Source organism: Octopus bimaculoides, chromosome 5, assembly GCF_001194135.2.
Source record: "Octopus bimaculoides isolate UCB-OBI-ISO-001 chromosome 5, ASM119413v2, whole genome shotgun sequence".
Lineage (NCBI taxonomy): Eukaryota > Metazoa > Mollusca > Cephalopoda > Octopoda > Octopodidae > Octopus > Octopus bimaculoides.
Window position 1 is genome coordinate 29469359 of NC_068985.1, and position 14007 is coordinate 29483365.

Genomic DNA, 14007 nt, shown 5'->3' on the forward strand with positions numbered 1-14007 from the left:
TATTTGATAATAATGTACTATTACTTTTCATTACTTATTGCAATAACCATTATAAAACACAATCACAAAAAAAAAAAAATTGGAAAATATTTGGGCATACAAAAGTTTATGTTGTGTGTATATATATATATATATATATATATATATATATATATATATATACACAAACATAGAGACATTTACAATGTAAGGGTTGCAGTTATACAGATATAACAAAAGATGAAAAAAAAGTTTCATCACTTATTAGAAAAGGAAAAGTCTTCATTAGTGATGCATCTCAGAGCAAATTCAGCTGTAAAAAATAGCTTATAATACACTGAATTACAGAAGATGCATGGCAAGGGTGAATAACAACAGGAAGAGTAGCCAGCTGTAAAAACAATGCATCAATAATATATTCATCTAACCCATGGAAAAACAGAAATAACAACAAATGAATGAGTTACAGACTTCTTGAATTGCAAAAGAAGCAGAAAGCTGCCTGCAGGACTCAAATCCTACAACTTCTGAAACCTAGCATACTATAAGTTATTATTTATAGCTGAGTTTGCTTTGAGATATATTGTTAATAAAGACATGGTTACATATTTCTCAATGCTAATGTAAAAGGCTGTACATAAAATTTGAAAATAAACTGATGCAGAAATAAAACCATCATAGCTATTTCTGTAATAACATTTTATTTCAAGAACTATATTCTAATTTAAATGATTTTTTTTTTTTTATTATAAATGTTTTACTGGTTACCAGCAATGAACTGAGCATATGTGTGGGTTAAGTATTGTGTCAAGAAGGCATATGACTAACGAATACTGCCTCAAAAAATTTCGTCCAGCTCATACCAGCATGGAATATGCAGACATAAAAATGATAATGATGACATACACACATACATACAAATACACAAATATATAAATACATATGTAGGTTACAAGAAATGTGAGGAAAAATACTGATAAAGTATTATCATTTATTTTAGCTAAATCTGTTGATAGCCTCTCTAGAGTTTCCCAGGATTACCAGTATATCAAACAGCTGTTCAATAAACAAATCACATGAGGAAACACCTAAGTAACAAACAGCTGACTGATTCAGTTGAAATAACTTGTATAATATTCAGATTCATGTGTTTATTGATATGAATAAACCATCAAGTCAATTAATAGGGAAAATTAACTTATAATCTTGATATTAAGTTATAGTTTGATTATTTAAATATTTTAATAAATTTTAATTTCCCCTACATTTATCGCATATGTATTAGAATTATCTAACAGTCAATATATTTTCCAAATGTATGTAAAAACAAAACAAAAATGAAAAACATGCAAATTTCAAAAGAAATACATCTTTATCAAAATAAAACTTTAACTTGTAAGAAAGTTTTAAATTTATGAATGCTAGATATAAGTATATTTTTCAAATGTTGAATAGATTTATCGATTTACAAGAAAAACACAAAATTAAAGAGAAACAGAATACAAAACTTTAATTTTAATATTATTCATACATGTCATTCAACTACTAATGTTTCTTTTCAAATGAAAATTTCGAATGGACAAGAACTAAATTTTTTAAATATAGCATATATTTTTGATTGCTATTAATGATAGCGCATCAAACGCTCAACTTTTTAATGCTATTTTTATCAAATTCAAGTATTTTATGGACATATAGATGTACAAATGCAGATTTTGTTCTTGTCAAAGAAGTATATTGTTTTACATTAAAATATTTTTAGGATGCTAAAATGGAGAAAAATCAGAGCATGAATGATTTTTTGGGGTTTTTTTTTTTTCAGCAAACTTCTTGATTTTGGCAGAAAATATCCAAGTGGCATTGTGATTTCCATTGCCATGGGGAAACATAACTTCCTAGTTGAACCATGAGAGTGTAGCATTTCATTGTTTTTTTTTTTTTTTTATTAATGGTAACTATTTTCTCATATAATGTAGCATATATTTTCCAACCTTTTCTTACCAACTTTAAGTAAAATCTTCTTAGGGTTGAGGTTTAATTTTAGCTGGGATATGCTGTGTAGGGACCAGCATGTCAGAGAATAGACCCAATGTTTCCTCTGCACCCTGACCTCATAAAACCCTCACCAACAACGACTACCCAAACAGACCCATGGGTTGGAGGGTTGTCACCTGAATGGTGCAGAGAAATCATCTGCCAGTAGTAGTAGTAGGGAATCACCAACAAATGGTGAATGCAGCGACATGCTGTGTTACAGAGCATGCCCCCATACTACTACAACTACATATATAACTACAATATCCTTTCTACTATAGCCACAAGGCCTGAAAATTTTTAGGAGAAAGAATTAATTGATTACATCAACTCCTATACTTAACTGGTACTTATTTTATCAACTCTGAAAGGATGAAAGGTAAAGTCAACCTCAGTGGAATCTGAACTCACAATGCAGAGACAGATGAAATGCTACTAAACATTTTGTCTGGCGTGCTAACAATTCTGCCAGACAATTCTGCCGCTTTATATATATCTACAATATACTTCCTTTTATCAATACTCAGTTTCCATTAACAATCCATGAAATACCACTGAATAATCACATAATTTATGTAATTATTGATTGTAATATGTTTCTTATATTGCCAAATCATATCTCATGTGGCACCCACTTTTTCTGATTTAAATACTTACTTTGCTGAACTGTCTGACGAATGTAGATGAATAACAATATGAGATGAATTGAGTTTCTATGCCACTTCTTTATAATTTATAGAATAATCTTCAACTGTTTCAAAGTAAGTGGTCAATATCAAACAAAATAGGGCATTGAAATTGCATTGTATTGCCAAACACCAATCATCAATGAGAAACTCTATGAACTGTTATTAACTAATTGCATATCTATATTTTATAGATGAGTTATTTTTCAAACAAATGCGAGCTTTCTACTCTATTAACCATAGTCTCTTACAAGGCTATATTGATTGAAACATAGCATAGGTAGAAATACAAGCGATTAATAGTTTGGAATACCTAAGCAGTCAAAACAATGCCGTTATTGAGAGTTTTTCATATTCACAATCTTAATGTTATAACAAAACTATAATAGCATTCATTTTGCACATTTTAACTTGTGAAGAACTGAACTGATATTTTAATATTACCACACTGATGGAAGTATTTGTTAAAAAAAAAGAAAAAAGCTAGTATTTGGATTGATTTTGCTATCATTTATTACAATCAATATAACAAAGTTTTTTAGATCCTTTAGATATACTTCCAGAAAACTTAATTTTCAAAAAGAATGGAAGCTATTAAGTTTTCTCTATCATAGAAAGATACATTATTAATGGGATGATCTTGTAAATAAATGGAAAATTGGTAATTAAGAAGAAAATAATCATCAACATTTTTAATTAAAAATTTGTTCTTTATTTAACCAGAAGGAAGATTGTTAACATATTTTAAATACATGTTAAAAATAACTTCAATTTACAATACAGACAACTGTAAAAACAACTAGTAAAAACAAATTTGCAAGTAAAGTTTTTTGTATTATTTTTTCCTAAGATAATACTGTAAATAACCGTTAAATTCTAATTAGTGTTGTTTCTACATATAATGAATATTTCAATGAGCTAATCTAATAATTAAGATGTGTTTCAGTAATAGTTGCTTGCTATAAAATATGGTCAGCTAGCTTATTTAATCAATAAAAAATAAGACTAATGATGGTTGTGAAATAATTCAAAATAAATTCCAGTACCAGTATGACGGAACAATAACAAAACATGTAAAATACATTAATTATGAAGTCTAAAACATAATTAACACAATATAATTATTCGAATAATAATGTATTTAAAACATAAACAACTTCTCCAAAACCTTTTTGCTGAGTTATTCACACAAATATGTGAAATTTCATATGTGTAATATTAAGTAAAAGACATTTAAGATATCAAACAAATTATAAAAGAACAAACATTAGCAGAAATTTTTAAAAGGGTGCAAGAGAGCTTTTGAAAAGTTCTGCAAATTGATATAGAAAGAGAAACAGATTTAGTAGATTTTAGAAGGTTGTTTTAATTCAGTCATAAAAGAAGCAAAGATGCACAGAGGATATAATAACATTTTCCTTCTGCATGTTATTTGTAGTATTTAACATTTAATAAATGAATATAATTTTGTGTTTTATTGGTGTGTTTAAAACCACATTTCCTTGAATATTCAACTTTTAATTATGAACATCCAAAAAATATTTAAGTGAACAGCACACTGAAGTTAGAAAAATCAAAAGAGGAAATATAAACAGGTATGATATGGCAATGTTTTTCAAATCATCAGAATTAAATATGGTTAGTAAGTAAAAAAAAAAATTTAATGAATTAAAATTACATCCATAATGATGAAACCAATCATTTTCTAAATGACAAATGGCTTATATGAAAAAAATAACATAGGAGAAAGAGACAACTTCAAAATTTTAATTAATCAAAACTAAATAAATATGAAGGGTAGAGAGGAGATAATCAATCTTTAGATCTATGACAGCTCTAGACATGTATTGGTTTCAGTCGACCTCTTTAGTGAAGCATAGTCTAACCACTACTGTAGATTTAGAATGAGTAGAGAACCAAGTAGGATGATTGTGAATGAATACTGAGTGGTGCTATATCATAAAAGAAAGACTAGGATTGCATAATTAATAAAAGTAAACCCAAAGATAGTGGCTGAATATGAGAATCAGATACATTCACTTGTACAGATGAACAAAAATTGTCATAATTAATTTCTAAACCAGATAGGCCACTTCCTTATTAAAAAAAAAATCTGTTAGTACTCGAGATGATAATAGCAGAATGCATAAGCCATATATTTATACTCAACACTGTAAATTTATTTATTTATTTATAGGTAGCAACTCCGGAATAAAAGAGGAGTCAATAATTTCCAGACCACCAATTACTAAAATATTTCAGCTCAACAAAAGCAGATTTAATTTTACCAACACAACAAATATTAAGGATTTTTAAAGATATAAAAGTTGAATTTTTTATTGAAGTACTTTACATTCAAATACTTGTAATTATAGTCTGTCTTAAGCATTTTTTAGTAGATGGTAATTTTTTAAAAGTCACTGAATGCCATTCTGGGTAAAAATGCTAAAGTGAATCATTTGTATTTTGAAAATGCCTATAATTTTAAGACCTTATGATTCACCTATTTACTATTAAAGTGTTAAATAGGCAGGTAAAAAAAAAAAAAGATTGCCAAATTAATCAGATATTTGCAAAGATTTCAGTTTATACATTTTGGGAATTGCTGCAGAAAATGCTCAACAAAATATCATCTAAATTACCACATCCAAATCATTTTTTATGTATTTATGTAAATCAAATATTTGATGCAAGAACTTGTTAATACAAAATTTTAAATTAGTCTTTTTATTTTTTTGTTGTGATAATTCTCAGTGAGAAGCAAAATGCTGAAGTTTTTTAAAACCATATTAACATTTGTTGCTGGCTTGGAAAACTTGTTCAAAGGAAGTAATTATTTAGTTCTTGAGTTTATAAACTACTGTTAATAAATCAGATGAATTTTATGACATATTATTTTCCCTGCATATCTGTTGATGAAAGTAGCTGTCCATCTCTTAAGATTTATCTACTTTACATGTGACTAAATGATAGAAGTGTTGAATTAAAGACCTTGAAAAGTCATAGCCATCATTTCATGTTATTCAAAAAACTACTTGCCTTAGCCAACTAGAAACTTGCTGTCAATTAAGGGTTAACCAAAAACACGAACAGCATTCAATCTCTACTAGAATGGGAAATATATGTTAAAACATTTTAAAAAGAAAAGCATTTATGCTTCATTATGTTTTACCAATAATCAATTAAAAAGCAACTTTAACAGAGGAATGGCTGAATAATTAATCAGCCAGATTTATAATCCTGATTTCGAATCTAACCACATGCAGTACTTATTTTAATTATTTTAGTTTATCTAGCTGAAAAACTAGGTACCAATCCTACACCATAACAAAATGAATGTTTCTTCTATGGTCACCTTGCCATAAAAATACACATGAATATGTGAATTTGTGTCAATCGATCAAAATTTATATCAGTATGGAAAATTAAACATGCAGTTATAAAGCAGATTTGCAATAAAAGCAAGTTTTGAAGTAAAACAAACTGATTTTCTTTTCAATCTCAAGAGAAATGAAAATGCTCATTATGCAATAGAATGCTGACTAGTTAGAAAGACACAACAGCAATTTTCCCACTATTTTCATATTCAACAATAATAGTATTATGTTTTATATTTTTTAAAAATTAATACAAGTCTTTAGCAAAGCTACTTAAGATACATAATTCAAAATTCTAATTTCATTAAAATATATAAATATTAGATGTTTTCTGCATTAAAATAAAAACTTTTTCTCAAAAATTTAAAATATACTTTAAAAAACATGATATTTAAGAAATGTTAAAAATATTTTTAAAGAAATATTTGCAACCTTTAAAATTAAACTGCAAATTTGTTATTCATAAATAATCTATATTGATGGTGTAAATAGCTATGCATCAATTTAAAATATTTTTCCGAAATAAATCATCTGAATATAAAATTTTAGAAGATTTTTTGTTTCTTGACCACTGAATATACATGTTTTAGGCTCACATGCATTTAATACATGTCAAAAGACATGCAATTTCTAAGCATGTATTTAGGTATAAACATTTCTTCAATGAATGGCAAAATACATAAAATAACAATAAATATCAGAGTTAAAAAGATTAATTAGAGGAATGTACCACACAAGGGGACTTACCAGAAAAACACTGGACAAGAGAACAAGATAAATCATGCATTTCAATGAAGAGAATAGTTTTATATTCTATTAATCAAACTGAAATCAAACAAGTAAGGGGGGAATTTGGTTTGGATGCACTCCTAGAAGGGTCAATGAAGGACTACAAAGAGTGAAAGCCTATTGAACAGAATACCACTGCAAAAATGTTTGGAAACAGGGAGCAGGGAGGACGCCAACTTCAGCAAACTTACCATGGTGTGGGCGGTGTCACTATCAGTAATGGTTCACACACAGAACTAGAGAAAGGAAAATCAAAAATTTGGCAAAAATATAATGCTTATTTAAAAGAAAATTTTAAATTAACAACAGAAAAGATGTGTAATGTAAACTTATCTGAGAGAAATGGAAACAAACTGAAATAAATTTCATTGTATTTTGTGCAGATTAGGTTCTTCAAAGGACCTTCATTAAAGAAAAATAATGTAAAGAAATAATAAAAAAAGCCTACTCTGACAAGAACCCTCACAAAGGTTTTGTCACATTTCCTTTACCTTCTTTAATAAAAAATGCATTCTGTGTTTACAAGCAAAAAAGTTTAAAGATAAAAATCCAACACCTCTAGATCTGAATTCAAAGAGAAACAAAGGAGTTTAGATCCATATACATTCTAATAAAAATTGATTTTGAAGTTCATGAAAGCAATTTCCTTAACAAACTGAAAGCAGCAAAATGTTAAGATATGCTTATAAAAGAGATCATCCACATACATGTTTTAACAAATCTACATCTTTATTAGCAAAACCATATATATTTTTGATACCATTCAGTTATATAAGAAATAAGCAAGTATAGAAAGAAAGCTTTATAAATATTTTTGACAGATACATCATCATCATTTTCTAGTCTATCAGGAATCAGACTGGCCAATATGAAAGTGCAACCCCAACTGTCTCTAGCTTGTGAGGCCCAAGTTTTTAAAGCCTAATCTGTCATTCCAAATATTCCTTGGTTTAGCTCTTTTCTATCTACTCTGTACTAATAACTTGTGGGACTACCTTATCAAATACACAACATCCATATGCATTTATATCCCTAGTAGTTTCTCTCTGGACAAACTGACTAATGTTTAGAAACCCAGTTGTTTCCCACCAACTACCTTATGGTTAGTTTTAGACGTTTATATTTGTATGATTTGTGGATACAATTTAAAAGAGCAGAAATTTAATTTGGAGTAGCCCATTAACCTCAGGCTAATAAATTTAATTACAAAATACAACATACTAAGTTCTTTTGAAACTCAGTGAAATATCAAAAATTCTAATATAGTTTTCTCATACACAAACATACCTAACAATAAGTACACATATAATGTATGACAAAGGACTGCTGTTTTTGGTGAAGAAAGTCTATCCAACCTATAAAAGCATTAAAAAAAAATGGTTATAAAATGGTGATGGTACTAGTAATGACAGCAGTAGTTGGAATCAATATTGTCTACATTTGGAAATCTCCCAACTATTATGAACTTTAGCTGAAATATTTGTACACTGACCAAGACACTCTCACGGAATGGGACAAAATGAGATTTATTTTCCAAAACAGACCCCTTCTTCCACAGGTGCTGCAGTACTTGGATCCTATTGGCGAAGAAGCTTTCATCCTGTTGGTCATGAAAGTCATCAACAGTAGACATGACATCATCATCACAGCAATACTGATTCCCAGCCAAGTGTTTTTTCATGTTGGGGGATAGATGACAATCAGATGGGGCCAAATCAAGAGAATATGGATCAACCAGTTCAAATCCACAGTCACATACAGCAGCCATGAGCATTGTCCTGATCAAACAAGACCCCTTTCATCAGTTTTCTTGGGTCTTGATAACCTTTCATGACTGCCTCAGCAAGTTAGTATACTACTCTCCATTGATGGTGTGGTCCTTTTGATGATAATCAATAAACACAATGCCTTTTGCATCCCAAAAAACTGAGGCCATCACCTTCCCTGCAGATGACACGACCTTGGCCTTGTTCGGAGCAGGTGAGGAGAAGTGTTTCCACTGCGTGGATTGTCTTTTTGTCTCTGGCTCAAAGTGATGGCCTCAACACTTATCCTGGGTTAGGAAATGGTTGAGAAAAGCAGCTGGAACTACTTCAAACAATGTCAGATTTTCCTGTGACGTGACCAGGCTGGTGTGCTTGTGACCAGGTGTCAGAAAATGTGGCATCTACAGAGCAAAAACCTCCATCATACCAAGTTCCTTGTTCAGAATATTCTCAACTCTTCCATGGGATATATTAATAGCATTGGCTATTTGATTTATGTTTTCCTTAGTAGTGGCAGCTGCAGGATGTCCAAACCTTGGGTCATATTCAAGATTCTCCCTTCCCCTCCTAAGTTCAGCTGCCCTCTTTTGTACTGTTGATAAAGCTGGACCATCATCCCCTAATGTAGCATGCACGTCATCATGGATGTCCTTGGGGGCTAAACCCTTTTTCTGCAGGTACTTAATAACACCATGATGCCGAATTTCATCTATTTTCAAGATAAATCACTACCAGTTACTTTTGAAGTCTTCTTTGAACAGTCAGATGTCAGTTTACCTGGAACAAAACAATTCAATTACTAATAAGAAGAGCTGAAATTAATGCAAGTAACCTTTCACAGGTGTAGTATCACATTTTAGCCCACCTTCATATATTCTTGCTAAATCCCCATATACCACTCTACTCCTCTAGCATCAATCACTTACTCACCACTCCTACCCATATTCCTCCTTACTATTACTATTTCTCTCCAACCATGCAGTATGTGTAACAAAGGATCACATCATATTAGATTTGTCTATACACAATCCTCCGTACCATTACCCATTCTTTATTGGTAACTATCACTCTCTCTCTCTCTCTCTCTCTCTCTCTCTCTCTCTCTCTCTCTCATTACTTCTACCCCTATTGCTCCTTGTTGACCATCATCATCTTATTCTCTCACCATTAACCATCTTCAAAGCTGTCTCTCACTCACACACACACACACTACACCTTTCTCTATCACGCATTATTGACATCCATCACTCTCTCTCTCCCTCACCTCCAACATTCTCTCAAACTTACATAACTCACTTTTCTATCACTACCTCTCTCCTCTCACTCTTTCTCACTCCCTCTTCTATCCTCCTCTTATTTCTGTCTCTTCTCCATCACACCATGCATGCTATTTCTGTTCAATCTCCCTATCAAGAATTATTATATAGCTTCCTTTACTACCAACTCACTTACTTTCTTGCCTCAATGAAATGCATCCAGTACATTCAGTAAAGTAGTTGGCAAATGAACAGAAATAATGCAGGGTGGAGAAGAGACTTCAGTCTTCCTGAGGACATATCAAACTTTCTGTGCTAGTATCGCAATAAAATGTACCCAGTACACATTGTAGAATGCTTGGCAATAGGAAAGACATCCTGTCATAGAAACTATACAGAAAAAGTGAAATGCATAAGCAAGATTTGATCCCAGAACTTTCCAGGAAAGCAGTGACTCAGAAAATTTTTCATGTCTTTTTCCAACAAAAAAAATTATTTTTCCAAATGAACCAAACTAAATAATCACTGGATATCATTAATGATATTATTACTGTTACTTTAATTAATGGAAAAATTAACTCATAATCAACACACAAAAACATCCACTCACCCCCACCCCCCTTCTCTCTCTCTCACTCTCACACACACACACAAACTCATACAAAAGTCTTCTCAAACAATTTTGGTGAATTCTGAAGCTAAGCAGCCACTGAATAGCTAACTGAAAGTCTATCAGTCATTTAATGAGAAAAATGGACAATTTATTGCAGTTGATAAAAAGTTTGACCTCTTTTGACCTGTCATCAAATCAACTATCCCAGAAAATACCTCTTCATTCCTGTAATTTTAATTTTTTTTTTTTTTTAATTTCCTTCTCTAGCCAGCTCTCTCAAAATCTCATACATGCTTCGTTTTAAAATTCACCACACATTCATATAGATTCAAAATGATAAAGAACATGCTTTTTCCTAAACCCAAGAAAACAAATATATATGAAAGGAAAAAATTTTCACCAGCCCACAATTGATGATGCATTCTTGGAATGGATGAAAGCACTCAATAAAGAGTGTTTATCTAAACTCTGATTACCTTCTTTTATTAATATATATTCTTTACGAGTTTCAGCTCAAGAGCTGCAGTCATGCTGGGGCACTGCCATTTAAAAAAAACTGGCACCTCATCGGTTATGAGTGTAGGGTGTAGAAAATGTACCTCAACACAAATTTAGTCCGATCTATGCAAGAATGGTGGACAGTAATATGATTATATATATATATATATATATATAAATAAAGAGAGAGAGAAAGAAAGAGAAGTTGAGAGAGAAAGAGAGGGGGAGAGAGAGAGAGAGGACCAAGAATACAGGGGACAAGGTGGTAAAGCATGATCTTCAGAGATTGAGCCGCACAGAAGTGATGACAAATGATCGAAACCTTTAGCGATTTGTTGTGCTTAAGAAGACATGTCAAGCCAAATGAAATCATAGCTGTGGCCAGTGCCGGTGACATGTAAAAGCACTCATGCCAGTGGCACATAACAGGCACCCACTACACTCTTGGAGTGGTTGGCATCAGGAAGGGCATCCAGCATTAAGAAACCAAGCCAAATCAGACTGCAGCCTGGTACAGCTTTCTGGCTTACAAGTTCCAGTCAAACTGTCTAATCCAAGCCACCATGGAAAATGGGTGCTGATAATTATATATATATATATATATTGTTTGAGAAGACCCAGCAACCCAGATGAGATTGTAGCCATGGCCAATGTCAGTGTTGCATAACTGGCCCATTTAAAAGTATCCTTCAAATTGTCAGGCAATATACTGAGCTTGAGAAGACCTGTTCAGTCAAGTGAAATCGTTGTTGTGGCTGATGCCAGTGCCGCCTGACTGGCATCCGTGCTGGTGGCACATAAAAAGTACCATTCAAATGTAGCTGATGCCAGTGCCAGTGGCATGTAAAAAGCATCATTCGAGCATGGTCAATGTCAGTGCCACGTAAAAGGTACAATTTGAGCGTGGTCGATGCCAGTTTCGCCTGACTGGCCCCCATGCTGGTGGCATGTAAAAAGCACCCACTACACTCTCGGAGTGGTTGGCGTTAGGAAGAGTATCCAGCTGTAGAAACCTTGCTAGAACAGATTGGAGCCTGGTGTAGCCTCCTGGCTTGCCAGTTTTCAGTCAAACCATCCAACCCATGCCAGCATGGACAGCAAACATTAAATGATGATGATGATAATATATATATAGAGGGTAAAGGGTAAAAGATATATGTATATATATAAACATGCATATTCACAGAAAAATATTCATATATTTACATTCACCACATATAGGCAATCTTTCCCTTGCAACAGATCTTATGAAATATTGCTTAGTCACATAAATAAATCATAAAAATCTGATGAAGAGAAAACATTAGTGAATGACTGAGAGAAAGAAAAAGAAACAAGAATGTTCAAATAAAGTGAAGCCTAAATATTATATTACAAACTTTCAATAGAATGTTATTATATTTATTTAACCATGATATTGCATATGCCAGACAAAAAAGTCATAAAGCACCAGTTGTGGACCAAGTGTCACAGGTTTTGCATACCCGATTTACACAAAATACATGCTTTCATAAATGCATACTTATGTCACAATATACATATACACTAGTCATGACAGTATGGACATTAAACGATGATGATGATACACATGCAGGTACACATATACATACATGTGCACATGAGAATGTAGATCAGGGACTTTGTTCTATTGACCATTCAACAAAGTTGTATTCAATAAAAGAGTATTATGTGTGTGTGTGTATTTGTGAAAAAAGAGTGAAATAGTCACTGTTCTTTATTTACTGACAATAAACAATGACCTCTGATGAGAACTTATATAAAGCAGAAACAGCTGAATATATAATGATATAATATCGACAATATTGATCTGAAATGTCTGGGATAATTATAATTTATCTAGCAAAAGCAATATTAGATGTTTAAATTACAACTGTCATTATCATCTTCTTCCAAATCTATGTTAATTCAACATGTTTTGCTTACATATACATGAATTTGTACAAGATTTTTATCTTTTTTGGTTGGGAAAATATGAATTGGAAAAAAAAATCTTTCCAAATATCCAAACTTTAAGTTATTTCTTCTTTAAGCTATACGATCAAATTTATATCCAACTCAAAACAGAAATATTTCTCAGTTACTTCTTCCATCAATCATCAATCAGAATGATTAATAAATTACTGGTGCATTAACAGTATTTTGTTTCAAGGCTATGCTGTACTATAGAATATATCTATAAATTTACAATCAACACTAGATTTTATAGATAGAAGTAAACAACTTATCTTTACATACAATATTTTCATGTACAGAAAAAAAAAGGATGAACCAGATTGCTTTAAGATTTTTTCGGTGACCAAGTTCTCTTTAATATTTTTAACTGTCTATGAAGACACTGCTTATAAACCCACCTTTACTTAGGGTTTCTACAAATCAGACAGACTGATTAGTATATATACAGGGTGTCCACAAAGTCAAGGTACATGGGGATTAACACCTACTTTAAGAAATTATTATTTCTTATATTTAATTGTTTATGTTATGATTTTATTTATTTCATGTACCCACATGGAGATTAACACATACTTTAAGAAATTATTATTTCTTATATTTAATTGTTTATGTTATGATTTTATTTACTCCATGTACCCAGACCTTGTGGACACCCTGTATATTGCATTCTTGCAACTAGTTCAATTAATTAAATATTAGTACATTATGAATTTTATTTCAATGGTACTGATTTGCAAATGTAATTTGCATTACATAGAATACTCAGTCATCAATAAAATCTCAACATAGGAATGAAACTATTCTAGCTGATCTCTCTTTTTCTTTCCATGAAGATATTTTATATAAAGATAAGATGTTTACATCAGTCTATTATACTATTAAATAGTGTCGGTTAAAATTTACAGATATATTCTGTGGTACAGTAGAGTATGGAAACAAGATATTATTAACACACTATTGTGTGTGTGTGTGTGCATGCACGTGCACATATGCAAGTGTGCATGCATATATATATATATATATATATATATATAT

General features: G+C 31.3%; 1 protein-coding gene across 8 annotated transcripts in view; it reads right to left on the reverse strand.

Annotated features, from left to right (window-relative positions):
- LOC106868342 (protein Aster-B) overlaps nucleotides 1–14007 on the reverse strand; it is a 264262-nt gene that overhangs the window by 200437 nt on the left and 49818 nt on the right. For 5 of the 8 annotated variants that reach the window (XM_014913555.2, XM_014913554.2, XM_014913551.2 and 2 more), the window contains one exon: nucleotides 7057–7101. The exons of the other annotated variants lie outside the window; for them this stretch is intronic. In XM_014913555.2, the coding sequence (XP_014769041.1) occupies nucleotides 7057–7101 (45 nt within the window). The remainder of the gene's footprint in view (nucleotides 1–7056; nucleotides 7102–14007) is intronic. 8 annotated transcript variants of the gene reach the window in all.